Genomic DNA, 23,428 nt, shown 5'->3' on the forward strand with positions numbered 1-23,428 from the left:
ATATTTTATTTGTGTTCTGTAGTTCAATAGTTAAAATGGCATACCGAGAGCGAGATAACTTTACGAATTCCATTCCGTCGTGTAACACAAAAATATTATAACAATAGGTAAATATACAAAAAACATAATAACATAATATTGCTTACCGAAATTTTGTGTCGACTGTTGTTTAGCAAAAGTATTAACAAAATATTACAAAGATAGTTTTATTTTAATAGCATATTTTTCCAAAATTGGATAATATAATATTATTTGTTTGGCACAATACCGACATTTTTATTTTTTTAAAGGTTTATTTCGTTTCTACATTTTGTTTTGTTTTATGGCGAATAACTGAAAACACAAAAAAAAAAATGGTTATGCTGTATGTTTATAAGTATATGGCGCGAGACTGTTCCGCGGTACGTGACGTGCGTTATGTGCCTCTCTCGCACTACATTTTGTATTTTATTGTTTTATAATGAAACAGCAATTAGCGACAAGGAAAATTGTTAGTTTTATTCAATAATTTCATCAAACAATTTATAAATCGTGGACATTTTAATTGAATAATGATATAAGTAAATAAACTAGCCATTTTCTCTAAAACTATCAAGGTTTAGAATAGAAAAAAAAATTCAACCACATTTTAGATGGTATAAAAAGTATAGAAATAAGGAGTGATGGTTTTCCATTAAATTCTGAATTAAAACCGTACAGTATAAATAAAATATAAATAACACCTTCATAAGATGATTTTTGTAGACTATCTCGTTATTATACCAAATTAAATTCGTAAATATATTTTAACCTAAAATGTATTCTTGTGATATGAAAATCTATCGTGTTCATATTTCTGGTTAGTGAATTTTAATTTCTTAAACCCTTGAAAATAAAAAAACATATTTCGTATTTTTTGACAAAGTGGTTAGAGTTTTTCTCGTAAATTCGATAGTAGTTTAAAATAGTCATAAAAAAATTGACTATCGAGTTAATTGCTCGCTTAGATAATGCAAAATGTGTTTCAATTTCAATCATAATGCAAAACGCTCAGTAATAAGTGGCCACAAACACTAATTTGCTAAATTGGCAGTTTAACAACTGTTCAATAAATCCAAATCATTTAACCACTGAAATAAGTTATTCAAAATACTGAAACAGAAATGTAATCAAGTTTTAGCGTGGTGAGGTAACCTTGTTACGATATTACGTAGTTTAACGTAGAAAGTTTTCTATTCCTATTATGGATAAGTTTTCCGTAGCTGCGGGTCAGAGTACTGTGGATGAGGTTTTTTTTACCTAAAGCACATTTGGCTTATAAACCCATAACAATTATTATATTTAAAATATGGACGTACTTTACTGTCTTAAAAGATGGCTGTTCATGGTATTGGTGATGAGTTCGCTCTTGTTAATGGTTAGTGTCAAACTGCCTGCCGCGTATCATTTATATAATATTATTAAGTAATAATTTGGTCATGTCAAAAAGTATGTATATATTTTGTGTTGGCCAATTCTATAGCGTATAATACAAAGTATGTAATGAATTTTATAAAGTTCTTGAGTCATATTAGTTATGTCTTGGTGCCGACGATGGTTGATGTCAGTAATTGAATTATTTAAGATATTGATAAAGATAATACGAAAATATCAGTGTCTATTAAATTTAAACTCGAAACGTATTATATTAACTATTTATATCATAATATATCCTTTTAAAATTATCAAGTCAAAATACAGCGTCATGGAGTTAAAAATAAGAGCTAAAGACCAACATTGGCGTTCAGTCACATGTTATCGAATTAGTTTTTTTTAATGAGTCTTGAATTTAAGTCTATTAAATTGTTTATTATTAAAACCGACAAAACAACAATAAATAGATACATACATCTAAAAAATGTTGATGGATAAAAAACTTAAACGCAAAGTATTTTCGATGTTTTTGAATATAATATGATAGTGTTCGTATATAAATATAAATATTAAACTGTTAAATTTGGCTATACAATACAATAATACATAGACTTAATAAATAAAATTATATTTTTGGCATTTTTAATTATTTCGTTTCTTTAAAACAAATTAGCTGCATATAATAATACGCATTAACAATTATAATTTTTGTAAATAATTTATGGATATAATATATAGAGCATTTTGACTAATTACACCACTGCGAAATGAAAGATATTTTTTTTTTTGATATTTTAATTTTAATCAATTCATGCCCACGGGCTTAAAAATGTAATCGTCCCTAATATTTTTTATTTATCCCGTTAGACATTTAAATATTGTCGTATATGATGGTATTATATTGTTAATAATACGCTCACAGAGGAGGCAAAACAAAAAAAAAAAATACGATAAAAAATCGTTTTCAGAGAGCTTCAAACAATCAATCGGTAACAAAACGATCGAAACGCCGAAATGCGTATTGCCTACCGTGACTGAATGCGATCCCGAACGTATAGGTAATGATAATTCGACGTGTGCTTATATAGTTTTTCTTTCTTTTTTTTTCCTTCCTATAGCTACGGTTCTACGTACGTCACGAAATAAATTCAACTTCCCGCGTAGGCACACGTAGGCATGTCTAACAAGCAAACAGACAAACAAACAAACGTACAATAAATTTGGATTGGGTGGGGGTAGGGAGTGGGGTTTAGCGCGGGGACGGAAACCCGCCGCAGACGCGGTAACAATTTTTTACACGAGTTCAAACAACATTACATCGTCGTTGCCGGGACCCTCGGCAAATATTAAGTGGACGAATCTATCATCCGGGCAACGGCGAGAATCTGATGACAGTGATGTACGATTGGTGAGGCCAATGTATGTGCCACATGGATCAATTTTTGCGTGAGTATGGACGCGTAATATTTATACGGCTTCATACGTGCCCCACTCACCCGGCAGCCCAATAATAATATGCGGCCGACTATCCTTTCAATTTTTCTTCCGCGGACGTCGATAATATTATTAATATAATATTATTTCACGATGCGGTCGGTAATAAATGTTACCAAAACAACATTTCATGTTTGAGCGCCCGCCAATATTACTGTTCAACCGAAATCGGTACGTTATTTTATTAACAAGTTAAAAAAAATTAAGCGTTACCAATGTTAGCATATTATAATACGTATTACAGTACTGCGGTGGGTAATTTAACCCCGTCAAACTGTGTTCTTCCGGTAACGGTCACTTAATCAATGTTTTTTCCGAGTATTAAAATTGTATTACTGTAGTATTATAGAATTATAACGATAATCTGGTAGACTAGCATTACGACTGATAACACTATATTGAGTGGTTTAATTTAAAGAGTTTTTCAGCATTATTCTTATATCGCTTTCGTGAATCCTTTTAAATTTATTGCATGCCCATTTCCCATATATAATCACTTATAGTATTATATAATTAAAACTTTTATTTTATTTTTATTTGTAACTTACAAACATTCTTTACTTAATAAATCGTAGAGAAAATTTCATAAAATATGTTTCAATTTATCTTGTATTTATAGATTTTAAGAAAATTGGCTACTTTTTCATTACAATCTATTAGTCTATTATAATAATATATTGGTCAAATAATAAGAAATGTATTTGATGTATATTATAGTTTACTTTAAATTTAAAATCAGTTATATAACACGTAATAAAATTAAGCATTAAATAACATGTTTAATTTTATAAAATATTAATTTTCAGAATGTTTTTACTTTTTGTTATTATTACAATGCAAATATTAATATCAAATACTAATATATAATGTACGTGTAAGTCGTTTTTTGAATTTTTCTGTAATTATTTTCAGATACATACTCATAATTATTATTTTTTATTATGTTTAATGTATTTTTATGATTCGTATTTTTTATTTAATATTTCAATGTCATTATTTAATCAAAAAACCTATTTGAAATTTTAGAAAGAGTTATGAAAGAAGTACAATGTTTATTGATACAAAGTATTTAAACCAAATTGCTTTATTTGATTGCAGAATAATTATCAATGATCAATACATGTAGGTAATGAATATTCGTGCAAATACCAAATATTAAACTATTGTAATAGTCTAAATTTCAAGAATAGTTTTGATAGTTTTAGTGTAAAGAAGTACCGTGAAAATCGTAGTTTAAACAACAGTGTGATAATATTCCATATAAGTTGGTTTTGAAATCGAAGGGGACGAGCTGAACTGTGATAAAGTTAATGCAAGCAACGCTAATGGCAAACTTATGGATGACCCATATTCGATATACGATGGTAAGGGTAAGGGATCACATTTTGAAACAGGAAGAAGTTTACAGAAAACTTCTTAGCTCACAACAACATAATTTTAATATTGAAACGTAGCGTCATCTTTTATTTAAGTTAAACTCAATTACTTATTGAATTATAGAATGTTCCAGTAAGCTGTTATTTTAATTTCCATAAATCTGAATGGATTCATTTTTAAAAAAGAAAATACTGTGCTTGGTGTTATTTTCTCAGAAAATATTTGACTATTAATCGTATTTACAGTTTTTAATATAAACGAGTGAACTAAAAAGAAAAAAAAAACAATCTCAAGAAACAAAATAATGTGATTTCTTTATTGTGATTATAACAATACAACAAAATAATGAAAATTAATATAATTCACAACATTTTTTTTAATAATTTTACTATTTTGTTTAAAAAAATGTATGATTTACATACATACACATATAAACATGAGACAGTTCTTTTAGAATCAGACAGTGAAGGATTATCAAATAACTATTGTAGCTTGTTCTTAGGAACCAACCCAGGTACCCAGTTCATCAAAACATAATGTGTATAGTGCTAAAGTCATAAGCATAATGTATTATTTAATAATATGTAGGTAAACGCGTGTGTTGTCTCAGTGTGCACATCTGTCCCGAGTCGGCCTTATACTTGTCACAAACGCCATTTAATATGCATGTATAGTTGGACGTCATATTAGAGTACCACTCTCAGCATTAAATATTTTCACGTTCGTTATTGACTATTCACCAGATTTAAACCACACATACCTTCCATATACATATTTAATATTATGGTATTATCATTTCAATAATTACGAGAAATCTTATATTTTGGCTATTATTAATTAACGAGAAATGTTAGTTCATTAATTTCTTCATAAACATGATATTTTAGTCTGGTAAATTATACGCTGTGGAATAATATTATTTTCACGCTCTCTATAGATCATCATGACCGCTAGGTAATGGAAATATTTCACCAGTTTACCAATTATATATTTTAATAACGACATATTATTATGATAATATTTTATCATAATGATGCAGTATAAATATGTTAGTTCACTGTTCGATTAACTTCGAAAATAATTAGTTCAAAATCTCAAATTTTTATTTGTGTATATAATATTTAGTTGCGCCCTTGTGATTTTTATTACGCTGCGATATTGTATTTATAATTTGATAAGTTTTTGTATTTTCTATGAATTTCTGGTTTATTCTTTGTTTGGTTCATACGAACCAAATAATAATATAAAGGTCGAAAAACTCAATATTTAAAATAGTCCAATAATATGCACTGTATTTGGAGTTAAATATTTTAAAATAGCAATTAAAATTTCTCAAAACCACTTAAACATTGCAAATTTATATTGTGACTTGATTTATATTTCATATGTTAATACATTATGCTCGCAATAATACGCATCATTCCAGTTTTGAATAAATTATAAGGTTTTCATCAAAAACTGAAAAATTTTTGATTCTAGATGATTCGATGATTTTTATTCGTTCTAGTGAACGATTTTTTCTTTTTACTTGAATTCTTTTGAAAACGTTAAAAATAAAAATAAAATAAAAGATAATATCCACCCTTTAAAAAGTATCTATATTATATAAAAAAGAATATATCCATACATAAATAATATATATACGTATATATTATATACAATGGGGATTATTGATTGCCGACACAGTGAAGTAAAGGATGGACAGTAGAGGGCACGATAGGCCTATATAGGAATATCACAGCATGCTCTGATACAATGACATGGACTTTTGAAGGACAAAAACAATCCTCATCAAGTAGTGATTTATTTGCAGATATAATACGTACAGCCGTATAATACCTCGATTTTATCGATAAGTTATAATAGTCATGGAAATACAAATATTACCTGCTCTACCCACAAATTGGTGGTCATTATCTGATTTTTCAAGTTCTGAAACAAATCAAATGGACAATCATTATAAACACATTGTAATGCAAAATAATTTCATACGTATGTATAATATAAAATATTTTCATGCTTTGAATAAATACACAAAATATAGGTAACTCCAATATGACAGTGCGGAAAATAGAATAACAAATAAACAACACATAACAGACATTCCATACGTAGTATGTACGAAAAACGTTCTGTTAAACCACCTACCGAGTTTCTACAAAGCACTAGAAACATTGTACGCTCCCAAACCGCCTGCCGTTATAAAGTACACACAGTCGTATAAAATACGAACATATCATATGGACACAACGTCCCGTACAACCGATACACACTAAAAATATAGTGATACTGTTTCTATAACGATTTATAAGAGCTAATCAAAAACATCAGCAGCACAGGGTCCCATTGTCGAAACATGATTAAATATTGCCCCAACTGTCCACACAACCATCCTTTATAGTTTGAATAAATGCGGTGTGGCCGTATTTCAATTCACTGGGTTATTCAAACATTTGAATATGTCCCCAAGATTATCTATTTCATATCATTAACTAAACTTGTTTGTTACTATCAAACTTATACCATCGCCTATAATTATATTACTAATCTTCAAAATCTTAGTACCTATTCACTAACTTGATAATATAATCTAAATATCGTATTTATTACTTGTCATATAATTGTTATATAGGTGCAAAGCATTATCGTTTAGACCGTAATAATTTAGTTAGAAAAATATGATTATTATAGTACATAAACATCAACTTAATTTGGTTTAGTGGCTATAATTCAAAAATAAGCCGCACCAACCAACCAGTACTTTTAATAAACATAATACACAACAATTGAATTAAGGTATAATATTTTTTTATTATTATTTTATAATATATTATGTTAGCGATTTTAGTACCTTCGCTGGTTTTATGGCCATTTCGTGCGTATTCGTATTTCAAAGATATTATACAATTTATGTTAATTATTATAAACAAATGAGTAACTATAGTAAAATGCATAACTACAGTATAGGTTATGTCTTCAATTTGATTATCAAAGATATAATAAACCAACATCGCATTACAATTACTATCATCATACTGTTTATTAATATAAAATGCATAATTAATACACATAAAGGGTTTTAAACCTATCTTAATTGATTTAAAAAAAAAAACAGAAAATCTCAATTTCATATCAACTGTATAGTGGACATGAGTATATACGACTCGTTAGACCTGTAAAAATCGTATTATATTGCGCGTATTATCGTAGCAGAGATACCGAGTATATCAAAACTTGACCCCATCAAAATAACGATAATAGTATAATACTTAAAATTACAATAATTACAACCAAGGTAAGTGTATTAAAAATATTTATAAATTACACACCAAATAATAATAAGCAGCAAGTAGTAGAACAATATTATGCGTGAACCCCAACAATTATTCAGTATAGAGACCACAAAGCAATCTAAATGAATAAATGACACTAAACATATGCATAGATATCAATAGCCATTTTTCTTTGGAAAAAAAAAATGCTGGTTTGTAGTCAGATTGGCATACCACATGACTATTGTCCCAGATTTAACGACAGAATATACAATGGTATAATGAAACATTTTTTAAAAATTACTTAATATTTATATATGACTAACTAATATTAAGTTATTTTTATTACAATATTCAATATTTATAATTAACGGCATTTTAGTTTAAAATTTAAACAAATATTTAAATAATTCCGTATATGTTGTATACGTAATACGTATAATATATTACTATAATATATGTACGCATAATATATGTTTTCAGTATTTCAAACTATGAAATTAATTCTAAAATTAACTATGGCCTGTATACAATATACATGCATATAGTAATATTGCGTACTTAAATAGTATATACCTAGAAAATAACATGCATCATATTTTTAATTATGCAATGCTTTCAATAATTAATTTCAAAATTATATTATAACTTTTATAAACTGCATAAAAAAGAAATGATAATTTTCATTCAAAATAATAAAAATATTACAATATTACAGTAAAAGTAAATAAATGCGAATTCCATAAATAAAACTAAGCTAGATATTACAATTTGGTTGATTTAACATTTCAATGATAGGTATATAATATTGAAATATAAAGCCGTTTGATTTTTAGATAGCGAAAAAACAATTTCAGAAAGCCGAACAAAGAGAAATAACTACGGAAGAATAGATTCATATAAAATAGTACAATTTATGTTTAGTACAATATGTATGATTTAAAGTGTAGTACTCCGTGGTACTTATGTTTGCGATAGAAATGTAAATGCACCACGAGCACCACTGCTGGAGATACATTTTTAAATATCTACGAAAAGCATGATACCTTTGAGTGTAATGTCATGCAGCGCGATGGGCTGTATTTTAAAAAAAACGTTCACATTGAACTCGATGTTCGACATAATATATTAAAATATATAACACAAAAAAAAAACCACTAATTGTGATAATATACTGTAGACCTACCTAACCAGATTGTGCCGTTGTTGGAAATACATTTAAACTACAGAGGATACGCGATTTGAATAAATAGAGCAATTATAGCCGCGCTGTTAAAATAAACGCGTACCCGTTATTTCATAATTGAATAATTAAACACCTTTAATGCGATTGTAAGGTGTAGATATATGATAGTTAATAGGATTGTTTTAATTAGTGTGCAGTACGCCTAATAAGATAGCGAGTGTTCAGTAAGCCATCGCAGTGCGTTATTGTTATTATCTATATCTTCCAGGACGACTCAAAGACCACCGCCGCGGTGAAGATAAGATAGCTAAAGAGTATTGGTTACTGTCATCGCCGTGTGTATCTAACTTTCCGTAAGATAACACTATGGGCGCATGCCAAAAAAAAAAAAATAATAATAATAATAATAATAATAAAAAAAAAACGAACTTCCGATACTACACATGCCGACGGTTTTCCGTTGAACACAAAAGGTATTGTACAGTGCCAAACATTAAGAGATCTTTGAAGGAGAAACGTTGAATTCTACACATAGCCTAAAATATCAATACGCCGTATCGGTACCGTAAGGAATTAATAATGTAAGTAATTATAAAGTAATGGTATCTATCATTTCACTCCATCAACACTACACTACTCGACATTTTTTGGACTTCGATAAAATAATGTGAGAAACCTGTGATAATGTTATTCTCGTGTTTTGCATATTATTAAGATACATTTTATTCAGATGCAAGTGGTTATATGACATCGACATGTAAAAATTGTTTATTTTTAAATTCTTCAAAATCTGATAAACCAATTGATTTTTAACAAAATACGAGTATATAGAGTTTTGGGCGGGATACAACTTTTTTCGTCGCCGATTTCGCGTCGTAAATTTTTCACGTAAGACCACGCCCACTGTTATTAATTATTATTATTATTATTATTTATTTATACTATAAAATATATAGTTCTTATACCATATTTACAGAAAGATGTTATTATGTTTTGAGTTATTTAAGTTGATAATATAATATTATAGTACGAATAATATAAATAATATTATAATGATTAAATAATAATTATATAATGAATGCAATATTTTCAGAAAAAATTATATTGTAATATTAAAACTAAAATAAATTAATAAAGTGGTAGAAAAATGGCAGACAAGTGGGTACATTAGGTGTCGAGCGGGTCATTATATTATTATAGGCGTGTTAAATTTGTATTATATTATATTATACCATTGTAAACAAAAAACGATTGTGAACGGAGACGTCTGTCAGCCTATATCGCTGAGTATATTTCGTGATATATTTTTTGATAAAGCTATTAAAGTCATTTATTTTACTTTTAATATTACGTTAGGTTAATATCGTTTTTCGTTTACAATGATATTATTATCATCGAATTCAACTTTAACACGCCCATAATAGTGACACCCAATGTACACCAAAGCGGTGCCCATTTGACTATCTTTTTTTTTTTTTAATCATAATTTTAAAAACATTATATTTACGATTCAATGTTTTCTTGTTCTACGGAAAAAATTTAATTTTTTTTAAATAATAACTTCGGCGGTCTGAAGTATACAAATAATAACAACTATTATATATTATATTTTCTGACACAATGTGTTATATTTATCAATGCTGCAACGTATAAGATGAAAAAAATACTGTATTTGTTAGTATATGAAGTACTATTGCAGTGAAATATCTATTTTTGTCGTGGATATGACATGACGATATCATATATTCTAAAAATGTTCCGAATACAAGTAGTGATTGACGATTATTTACGCCGTTACGTCACACCAAATTTAATATTCGTTTGCGCAAGCACACCGATGTGAATTTTTCACGACCGTCTTTAAGCATATGGGAAATCGTTTATCGCGTATAAAACAAAACTACTTTTGATGGAAACTCGAAATCACCGGCATTATTTTATTTTTATTTGCACTAAACCACATTTTTTGCTCATTGCTGCAAGATTTTATATGGCAGTAATACTGGACGGAAGTGAATGTTACATTAAGAGGCCAGAGGTCTTAATCGTTTGATGGGGCTTACATGAGAAAAAATACATCCATTAAGTTCTGCACTTTTATCGCTTTCCATTTCGAAAAGCTAGTTCTTTAAGAAATTTTAAAAACGTTACATAAATAAAATGATATGATAAAACAAAGAGGTTGTGAATTTTTTTAAATTACCTCTCTAAAACCAAATAAACATAAAAAATTAATTTCCTGAATCATAATATTCCGTGTTTTTATAATTGCTTGTGGTTTTATTGGCTGCCGTATAATAAAGAAATATAATTTGATAAATTCATTGAAATGTACCAAATAAATTATTATAACATAAAAATAAGAAGTTATTTCAATGATTACAATACAATACCTACTCGTATGTATTATATATTCATAGTATAAATGTGCTGTAGAAATGGTATTTAAAAATTAATATATATTATTAAATAATTATTTATTATCATTCATATTATTTTATTAATTTAGAACATACCCATATAACGTCAGACCTAATTTATTTATGTCATTATAAGAAATGATTTCTATTATTTATAAGTTTTCTTCTTGAAATAATGTGTTTTTTGAGTGGTACATATTATTTATTACTTTTAAGGTGTAAATGTTTTTAGATCATCGACTCGTGTAACAGCAATTTTATAATAGAACCATATTTGTACAAATCGTTTTTTTTCAATTCGAATAATACTCGGGGTTTCGTAAATTATCGTCGATTTATTTCCAGCTTTCTTGAAAGGTTTATACTCCCTCCCACCCTGAACACATCCACATCCGTAAAACTATTGATAAACTTAAGTTGCCGAGCTTAGTTTAGGAATCCCAGTAGTTGATGTACCGGGGAAAAATACTGACTATGTTTTACAAAAATAATGGGATGTTTTACAAATGTTTCAATTTCAGTCCATACTGACTATAGGAATTTAATATAAAAACGTAAAAACTTGAGACCATTGTATCAATAGTGATTAATTCTTTTTTTTTATTATACTCTAAGACCTATTAAGCTATTCATGCATTAAATCATCATTTTTTAGTGTATCATAATATGATATAATATAATTATATATAATGATATTGAAGTTGATTTCATTTTTTATACATACCTATATATTAAAATACAATTATACAATGCTCTTTTTGAAAATATTTTTTCTTATAAGATGAACTTTTCTTATAAATTAATATAAATTATTGTGTTAAAACATAAATATATATTAAAAAATTATTATGGTAGTTGAGATTTTTAACTTAAATCACAACCAGAACCAAAGAGAATACTATGAAATAATTCTGTGTTAAGGTTTTTTGTATGACAAATTATACTTTTAATTTTTAGAAGGGACTGTGATTAAAATTTGAAATATTTATCTAAACATAATCTCAATGAGATGTAGAATACTTAGAACTATAATTTTGATTCAATGTATTTTTTAGAACGTTTCGACTTAAGTGGAAAATGTATTTTAAAGGATTTTAATTATATTAATTATATTTTTTTGTGCATTAAGTAAATTAAATTTTTTTGGTCATTTTTTTGTAAAAAACGTTAACATTGTAAAATAAATGCATTGTTTTAATAAAAATCAATATAGTGGTGCATAGATACATAATAGTGAATAGTGATGAACGTGTAGTAGATATTATGCAATATTTGTCTTTCAACGTTTTCATATCGGGTAACGACAAATAATTAAAGGGGTGATATCAATACTTTTATTTTAGTCTTTAATATTTTAAAATATTTTGTGAAATAAAATGTTCTATTTTAAAATACTTTTCTGTTTATTTAATATTTTAAACTAAAATAAATACATTTTTAAACGCATTGTTATTGTACACATGTTACGATTTTTTTTCTTTTTTTAGGTCATCAATATCCCAACCATTGTAATAATCATTAATAGCTGAGAAAAAATGTAGATTTTAATATCGTTTAAAAGAAACAAGCACTTTTTGAAATAAACAATACCCAAACGTCAAGGTCAAGTTCAGCTATAGACAGACATAAACATAATACTTAAATATAAATCTATTGTTTTCAAAAAAACAACAAATAACTATAAATACACAGTCGACTTATGCAATGAATATAATCATATACAAACTATTAAATTATACTTAACACGAATTAAATATTTATTTATTAATATTATAACAAATATTGTATTACCTATCAAAATTGTATATTATAAGTTAAAATTGTATATTAATTTACTGATATCATAAATTCGTATTTAATAATTATTGTCAGTTAATAGACGATTGCCATCGTTCGTCGATCGGAAGTTATACTAAAAATGGCATAAATAAGTCTTAAATTTCATACTTATTTATATCCCTTTATTTGATTGTTATGCATCTTGTTGTACACAATTACTTGTTTAAAAATTATATTTAAATTAAATTTGTTAAGTTAAAACATCATGTGGATATATATACACTATACATATAAACGACTTGTGCATAGTTTTACTATAACAACTTAATCACGTAAAGGGACGTTACTGTTATTATATAACGACGTTAATTAACCATACCCCACATCACCTACGACGTACATCTTCACAATAACGTTACGTGTCGTAGTCATCTTATAATATTATAATATTTTGTACCAACCGATTGTTTCTAGACATTACACATTTCAGAATGCATCACTTGTATGTTACTATTATATTAATATACCGTGCGCCATGCATGCCAGTCTCTCGTTTAACAAATTATCACAGTAAAGAAATTTATTTTTGCTGGAATATCACATATTATTATGTTCACATGTGTTGCAATTAGGTAGTACAATACTAATGTATCAGCTTGTTTTCAGCTCGATGAACATACGCATTGGTAATACTATATGTATTTTATCATCTGTGGTGTGTGGTATTCTCAATAAAATTACTTTAAATAAGCGATAAATTCGAGTGTTGTATAATATAAATATAATAATAATAAAAAAAAAATTGTACGAGTTTTAATTTCTTTTTCTCTTTGAAAACCTCACTAAACTCAAAGCCACCCGCAAATCGTATACAGACAATATTATTAAAATAATAAAATTATTTGAATTAAATATTTAAGTAATTTTTTTTTCCTATTAAAGTGTTAACATTTTCAAATTTCTTATGAGTTCCTCTATTCCATACAATTTTTTACAAAGATAATACAGTAAATAGATTTTAATCTAAACGTTATATTATGTCTTTACTCTTTTATATAAATCAAAGTTATTATCAATTAATGTTTACGCTTTAATAAGTATATTACTATATGTTTATGTATAATAAAAACTTATATATTATAAAAACTTTATTTTTTGAAACAAAACTACAAACATGAATAAATTAATAGTTTTAAACTCGAAATAAGTATTCTGAAACAATAATAATAATATAATGTTATTAAACATTTAACAAAAAGAAAAAATGATTTTAAAATCTGGCATATTTCATCGACTGTCACTTTTAAATCGATACTTACCTATATCTAGTACCATTATACAGAATTCTGATTAATACAAAGTTTAAAATAAGGAAATAAAGCGACGAGTCGGCAAAGTTCTACAACGAGTCTAACAGATATGCATTACCTATAGTAATCATAAATATTTGAGATTCAAAATACGAGGTGAATTTTTTAAATGACATATTTATTTTAATAACACAACGATAAAATGCTGTATATTATAATTATCACTTATTTATAGATAAAATACATCTAATAAAAAGCGTGTCTTGTTTTTTTTATCATTATGAATTAGAATTAAATTAAATAAGTAATAATTATTGTCATGGGTGAAAATACAGAATTTTCTGATTATTATCATAAAAAGGTACCTAAGAAGTTACTTTATAAAATGGTCTTACAACGATTAGGACCATAGTAAAAGAAAAATTATAAAAATTCGATATGTCAAAAGTGTAATAACTAACTCCGCTCTCCCCTGCATACTCTGAATAATAATTATGCTGGCCAAGATTCCAAATATGTTTCAAACAAAAAAAAAATATTAATGTTATATAGATATTTAATTTGATTAAATTAATGACAAGTCAATAATATATAAAAAAAATTTTAAATTATTTTTGGTTATTATATTGTGTGTTGACTTGACTTTTATAATAATAGATAGATGGGTATTATGCATCTTTGATAGATGACAATCAACAGTTAGCACAGTGTGAACATCGTCTGTCGTCGTTAAAGTTATAGTATACACCTATATAGACAATAAAAACAATAAAATATTTTTAAAAAAGAGGACTAAGAATTATATTTCTTATACAAGATCAAAATACTCCTTTGAAATAAGCTCTAGAAGAATTGTACATTCTAATATTTTTGAATTATTTGTCATAATAATATTAAGAGTTAAAACCATTATTTAATTTGCTCTTATTTTTTGTTCATCTTAAGGTCATTAGTATACTTCTAAGCTTCTTAGCAGCATTATTAAACAAATTAAAATGACTTAATGCTTTAAAAATACTTTTCCTTGACTTTATTCTGCCACTCAGTGTAACACAAGTTATTAGTGCACTTGCTTATATTTACAAAATCAATTACAATAGAATTATCAACAAATATTTTGTATTTTACAATTTATAATATAAATTAAAAAAGAGCAATTTAGTATCATTGATTAAAAAAAATCTAAAATATGTAAAAATCCTAAAATTGAATTTAAAAAAGCAAAACCTTGAAATATACAATAAATTTAAATTTTATACACAAAACCATCTGATCATATAACACATTTTGATATAAACTAGATATTTTTTGATAAAATCATAAAATATGCAAAAACATATATAAATATATAAATTGATTCTCGGTTGAATTAGTAATTTATGATTAGTGCATAACATTATAAGCAAATAGATATTAAAAGCAAAGTGGAGTACCTATAGATAATCGCAGTTCAAGTAATGAGTTATGCGATTCAGTAGTTTTTATATAATTAATAATTAATAACTATTTATTATTTATAATAATAAATTCACATAATTTACGATTTGATTTGGAGAAAATAAATATTTTTTGTACCCGTTGGTATATTTTGAGTATTGTTGTTTGTATTCTTCATAGTCCATGATTTTTTTTCAGGCTACGAAGTTAGATATTTTATTTAAAATAAACGAAGTAATTGATGAAAATTTTATTAATATAAAGCTTTAGTTCTTGGTTAAAAATTATATATACTTTTTTTACAAAGTTCAAAACTATTCTTTAAAATAAATCCGTAATCTTTTAATTAAAAGCTCATTTTAAATCTTATGTCTAGTTCAACCTATAATGGTAGTATTATAGGTGTATGGCCAATGAAACTAATGTTCTGTAAGTCTAACACTACACAATTAAAGTAATTAAAAAAAAAACTGATACTATCACAGAAATGATGTCCTTCTCTAGCCACTATATGGTGTACTGTGCGAGTGTGTGTATATGAGAGAGTCTCGAACTCAGCATGGACAACTATATTTAATTTATTTTTAACTTAACTATTTACGGCTATTTTTCATTAAATTATTTTTTAGATTTAGACATTACCGGTACTTTTTTTTTAACCAGTGAACTCGTGGATTTTCTATTTAATAAACTAGCTAAGCTGTGATACATATTATTTTAATATCGAGACCAATTTTTCTTTTTATGTATGTATTTCGTAGTTGATCACTATTATCCGTCCATTGTGTGTAAGATGACAATAACCTGTCATTATAATATTATTACTAATTACTATATAAAAATGTATGTTAGCATTTTAATCAGGTGCAGAACGAAACCGTCGGTCGTACGTATATTGTTGCCGAACTCATCTCGAATGCCGACTAGTATATCATTTACGAACACTAACAAAGGATAATAGCCAGGTATTGAAAGAATTTTCGCGGGCTCAGTATCAATAGAATGTTAACAGCTTAGGAATTAAAACGTATCATTCGTGGTTCTATATGCCGTTATATTATATTTCAAGTCCACCCATTTCCTTTATACTATGCGATAAAATATCCGCCCACGCGTATGGGGATAAAGACATCACTTCTCCAATTTATATCACGAGATAATCAACCCGGGTGTCTGATGGTGACACAATATCATTTATATACGTACCTATATTATTAATATGTGTATGATTATCGCACACGCTCGCCGTCACATTTTATTATTGCGTCGATTACTGTATACGTATTGTTATATTATAACGTTATGTATGTGCCGGGTACTCAGAGGGCGGCGCCACCCACTCGCAATTTTTAATAATATAAAAAATAAAATAAAATAAACGATTTAGCGGGGTAAAGAATCCTGAAGGTTTAAAACGACATATTTTTATACTCGAGATAGATGACGATATTATCCGTGCCATACCAGCGTCATTTTTTTTTTTTTATCTTCGTTTTTAATAACTGTAAAAAGTTATTGATTTTTTTTATTTTTTAAGCTTTATTTTAAATTTTTATACGAATGATAAAATGTTTGGTGTACGATTGTGGGTAAAATGTAAATGCTATCACTAAATCGCACAGAAAACCAGTCACGTTTCACGAGTGGAAATTTGTTTCATATAAATTATAATATATATATATATGTTATATTATATGTGTAACGGAGAATATGGAAATTCCTGTCATTATATTACCATTGCTAAGGAATTTCGTAAAATATACTGAATTTTCAGAAAAAATGAATGATTATTTAATATATATCACCTGAAAGTTTAAAAGGTCGGACAATTTTTAAAATAAAAATCGGTCGATGTGAACTTTAAAAAAAAAATATTTCATGTATTAAGTATTCAAGCGAATAAATATTATGGATTGATTTGATAATAATTCTGATACACCTATATTTATTATTATAATCAAATTTCAAAATTATAAATTATTAGTTTATTACCTTGATTCTGGTTACTCACGTATTAAATTACAACTTATGTAATTAGTAATTATACATATTTTAATCGCATACGCCTAAAATAATGTAAACAGAGTAAGTAATCGGCCTAGACTGCAGAGAAAACCGAGTGCTTATATGTATAATTGAATAAGTATCCACTGACATTTAATAGTATGTGTATAATTAACAGTTTTTATTAATTGTTTTTAAATAAGACTCAAAATTGAACTTCAAATTTTACATTTTCAACTAGACATTTAATACAATTTTTACATACGCACATATAATGGACACTCTATACCTTAAAAAAGAATTTCATGAAATGCGCAGATTTATTACTTAACCAATTCGAATGTTTTGACAAACTTATTTTTTTCAAAACTAATGTTCAGAAGATATATCTGTATTGAAATGTGTATTCAAATACGAGTATTTACTTGATTTAGTCCAAGTGGTTCATTAACTGTCTACGTCCTGTCTTCTCACAAAAAGAATTTGAAAAAAAAACCATCCTTGTTAGCTTAAATCGAAATGACAACAGAAATATATCACTTAATCCAAACAATTAACCGTTTCAATACACATTTTGAGGAATAAATAACGCTATTGTGTATATATGTATATTATTTATTCAGAATATATCAAGAAGTAGTGGGTACCAATGAACATTAATATTCCATTTCAATAATATAAAATCCTTTATAACGCATTTTCGAATATTAAGGTGTGTAGGTATGTACGTACACGTGTAACACTAAAATATATTAATATATTATTATTTAGTATTAAACGCAATAGATGGTAGTCAAATATTACTACCACCGCCCACATTACCGAAATAATTATAATATTATAATCAACGGAACGTTTTGGTTCGATTAAACAGACTTTGGTTTGTGAACTAGTGTTGATTTTACTAATTTATTTTTGTTTTATACATATTATTGAATTCAATTGGGGGATTTTAGTAAGGTTCACAAGAGCTTAATTTAATTTATTCAAAAGTAATTATAATTAGGCCTTAAGTGATATTTATTTATTTATTTATATTTTAACGGTTATTACCCCTTTAAATTTAAGTTACATTTAATATACATTTCAATTTAATAATACTACAATATATACAAAATGACAACTAAAAATACTTTAAGAGAAAACAAAAGGTGGGGTCGCATTTGAGTTTAACATTAGATGACTCGTCGGTTCGTTGAATAGATGCAGGTAGGAATTAAGAATGAATCGTGTGATCTGATGAGTCTTTGAGAAACTTTAAATTTAAGTAAAGATAAAGAGTAAGAAGTAACATAACCACTAAATAAACTATGAATTAATTTAAGTTCTAACCTTTCCCTGCAATCAGTTAGCAAGTTAAGGTTAAGGTGATCTGCAATATTGGTATATAATCGTGAGGTGAACGCGGAATACTTAATAAAATAACCTCCGAATTGCAAAAATCTATGTTGGACTCTTTCTATTAATTAAGAGTCTAAAGTAGTATGTGGATTCCAAAAATAAAGTCATAATCAAAAATCGAACGATTTAACACGCAGTAGAGTGTTTTCAATGATTTTTAAGTCTTAAATCAGAAGCTGTCCACATAAAAAAAAAAAACCAAGTGTTTTAACAGCTGGCAACAAATAATTCCAATATGAAGCCGAGATTCAAATGATTTGAAACCTAGGTATATATGACACAGTTAATACGTATAACATTTTAAATATCAGAACGATAAGTGTTTAGAATCGGTGTTTTATATCTGCTATAGATCATTACATGGTAGGTACTCACTTAGATTAAGGGGATCGTTCCTAAGGCTGGAAATCATGAAATAAAGTGACCTAGATGTCACTTCTTTAACAGCCATTTGGGGAATCGGTGCGCATAAATAGCTTCACGTCGTCAGCGTAGTATAGTAATTTGCAGTTAGCTAAACTATGAACAGCACCATTGACAAGTAAAGAAAACAAAATGAGTGATAAAAATGTTCCACCTTATAGAACCCCAAATGAAGCAAACAATATGTTTGACCTACCTCCACTTAGCTTGATCCATCAATGGCCATTGTTGAGATAACAACCATGTTAGGAGTGGTCCACCAAATCTAGATTTAAGTACTTTAATTAGAACATCATAATTGTCTATATCAAAAGCCTTTTTGAAATCGGTATACAATACATCTGCCCGAGGTCTTTGATTTTTTTCTTTGATTTCACAATAAAAACAAAATTGCTGAACACGAGGTTTCAGGCGGTACTTGAACGATCAGGATAAACTCATGTTTTTCTTTCATACAACGGTGTTGTTAATCGATGATAACGGGTACCGTCGATATAGTTTATAATATTTACATAATATATAACTTAGGGTGCCGCGAAATTATTTTAAATATATTTTTAGTCTATAGGTCATAGAGCATAGGGTGCCTCCGGATTATTAGAAAATGACTAAGGGTGCCGTGAGTCAAAAAAGGTTGGGAACCTCTGATCTACGATATTGAGAGAGTATTTATAATTTCAACATTGTAAAACAGTGACGCATTGTTTACATATTAGTTCAGAAATGTACGTATAACGTAATTAACCATTTTCAATTAAAACTTTTAAAAATTATCTACAATTTTCTAAAACCAATAGATAAAATCTGAGACTGTGGTGAACGCGTCTCGCTGAAGAATTGGTCGAGTAAAATTGGTCTGAGTTACATTACAATTTACGAACTGAGTAATTTACAAACTTTTTTATTGGTATAATTCACAATTATTGTGTTTATACACCTCCATACGCACATCATTATCTTAAAAGGGGTTCTAACTTCAAATGACGTATAATACACATTGTACTATCGCATGGCAATGGTAATATTTTATAAAATAATTCCACGCGATTATTATTATAAATATGAGTGGGACAAATGGTAAACAAAAAATAATCAAATCGTATGGTCTCGCGTGCGTTATAACTCTCAGAGGAGAAGACGAAAAAAAAAATCGCAACAATTATACTGCTCGCCGCGTGACACCACGGGCCGCTGCTCACAAATTTCCACTGTAAATAACCAACAGGGAATATATAATATAATTATTATTATCGTTGCACGTTCCATTGCACCCAACGGCTCAATATATTACTATGACCCTAAACGTAAAAACAAAAATAGGAACCTCGTAAAATACTGCAACGTATTACACGCTATTTTAACGCATCACGCGCATGAATTGTTAAATTCGTTTCAATGGATTTGTGTTTTTAATAATAATATTGTATTATTTTAACGAGACAGTGTATAATATGAGCACATACCTATAGTGTTTATTTAATTTAAAAACGACTAACTCAATGTTTGGTTTTGTTGAGGGGCAGACAACGAGACTGTGTTATTATTGTAACATATAATGGCAATATCATGAACTAATAGTGTTTCTTTTAACAGCTAGTAAATGCACATGCAGCAAACTAAATATTATCAGTTAATTAATTCCCGAGTAATTTTTTAACTTTAAGCCTATATGAAACAACATTTTGAGTACAAATTATAGTTTTACTGTTTAAATTCCTAGCAGAGCGATTAGTTTACCGATTTTACAATAATGTGTTTTTTTCTGTAGCAAAGTATCTTGATTTATGAAGAGTTACTACCATTTGGTACTTTATGGAATCAAAATTAAAAAATCCATGGTACATTTCTTAATAATTAAAAAAAATAATTTTTGTTGAAATTAAAGAAAAACTTTAAACATATCGCCACAATAAATTATCATTTATTATAATCAGAGAAATTTTCAAAATATTTTAACTAAATTTAAACTATTATTCAGTACCTATAAGATATTTTTGATTTGGTTTTTTGTTTTCCATATAATTTGTTTTTGTATTTATTTGTTTATTATTATTATTATTTAATTTAAAATAATTTATAATGTATTACAATATATTATTATTTAATTTACCCAATTGAGCAAAGCTTGTGGTGAATTTATTTATTTAAAAACATATAATATTTGATTTTTTTTATATAAGTTGAAAGTTCATTTTACAAGAAGATACGGGTGGTTCTGATTTTGATAGATATTTATTTAGTTATTCTGTTATAATTCAAAAATATTTCTGAGAAATTATATTTCTACGCATGTTATTACATTTCAATATACACAATGATATTTTCAAAATATTCATATAAGGTATCATCAATTCATATTATATAACGCAGTTTTTTCGAATTGTAAAATAAATTACTAAAAAAACATAATAAATATTTAAAAAAATATATTTAGTAATATAAAAGGCTATGTATATTATACACTGAAAACTCTGATTTAATTATTATTTTCCTAAATCATAACTTTTTAAAAATATTAAAAAGAAATAACGGTTTATCGTCTGGGCCAAACTCAGTGAAACATACTTATAATAATATAACGTATGTATAGTACGGTATTCGTATATGTTAAATAATCGGAAAGTCAGTAACCCAAGTTCAGAATGTACTGTGAATATTTTAGTGGTATTTTTTATAAAGTAATATATTATAACTATAGTGGTATCCCTTTTACCATGGTATATATGTCATATATTTCATTAAAAAAACTGAACCAAAATAATCACACTAGATCATAAACTATTGTTACTGACTTTTCAATGAATTAACACACTGTTTTTGTATAATATATATAATATAATCTTTCAAGTTCATTACTCGCTATGATGCGTATGCGTATATGTTTATGTAAATTGCCTTTTTATAATGTTGTACACCAAAGCGATCAATATAAGCATGAGAATAAAAATTGTGTGAGTAGATGTTGTGAACTTTAGTGACGTACATGTATTTTAACAAACCGTAATTATTACAATATATTATACAGCAAAAAAAGTATCGTTAAACCCAATGCTAAATTTATATATAAATAATAATAAATACAATTTTATTTATCATAAGATCAATTATAAAATGTACCTCGTAAGGTCAATTTTATTATTTTATAAATAAATTAGTGTTCTATCATGTTATACTGTTGTTTCATAGTGTTATAGACAGTTCAACTTTTCATATTAATCACTTTTGAAAATGTTCAACTGATAGTGTTTCAAACTAATAGGACGTTGTTATATAATTGTTTTATCAGAAAAAAACTTTAGAAACAGAATTGTTTATTAATAATATTTTTAATGTGTATGCAGTTTCTAAATTTAAGAATTATACTTTAATATTATTGTAAGATTAAAATAAAATATGCGTTAATTAATAATACATTTACGATAATATGTACCATCAAAATTACACTAATAAACAACGATATATTAATATATTCTTGTATGGTTAATTATTAAAAGTATTTATTTTAATAGATGGTTCTCAATTGTTTTATGTCATATTCTCAGTATTCAGAATAGCTGAATAGCTGAAAATCTAGTTTTGTAATAAATTAAAACTGTTCGTAGCTAGCATAGTCTTTTGGTTATACTTAATTACAATTCACGTGGTTAGTCTTTTTCTCACCCATTATTCTATATTATCAACTTAAAAATAGCCAATAATATGTGATACAATTTATATATTCACATAGGTAAATGCGGTAATAAAGTGAGATATGTAATTTCAAATATGCGTTTTATCTCTTCACATCATGTGCAGATAAAATAATGTATATAAGTGATTTGATGCTGAATTAAATAAACGCGAGAATTAATTATGTATATCGTGTAAACTAGAGACGAAGAAAATAACACCGTACTCGATGATGATGTTCAAAGCCAATGTGATTTAAATAAT

At 26.9% G+C, this 23,428-nt stretch overlaps 1 protein-coding gene across 6 annotated transcripts in view; it reads right to left on the reverse strand.

The window, feature by feature from the left end:
• Window positions 1-23,428, reverse strand: part of LOC132931604 (acetylcholine receptor subunit alpha-like) — a 160,419-nt gene that overhangs the window by 99,601 nt on the left and 37,390 nt on the right. For all 6 annotated transcript variants that reach the window (XR_009662760.1, XR_009662761.1, XR_009662759.1 and 3 more), the window contains one exon: window positions 6,151-6,195. Coding sequence is in view for 2 of the 6 variants with exons in the window: in XM_060997482.1 (XP_060853465.1) it covers window positions 6,151-6,195 (45 nt within the window). In the remaining 4 variants the exon portion in view is untranslated. The remainder of the gene's footprint in view (window positions 1-6,150; window positions 6,196-23,428) is intronic.

The sequence above is a fragment of the Rhopalosiphum padi genome, chromosome 1 (genome assembly GCF_020882245.1).
Source record: "Rhopalosiphum padi isolate XX-2018 chromosome 1, ASM2088224v1, whole genome shotgun sequence".
NCBI lineage: Eukaryota > Metazoa > Arthropoda > Insecta > Hemiptera > Aphididae > Rhopalosiphum > Rhopalosiphum padi.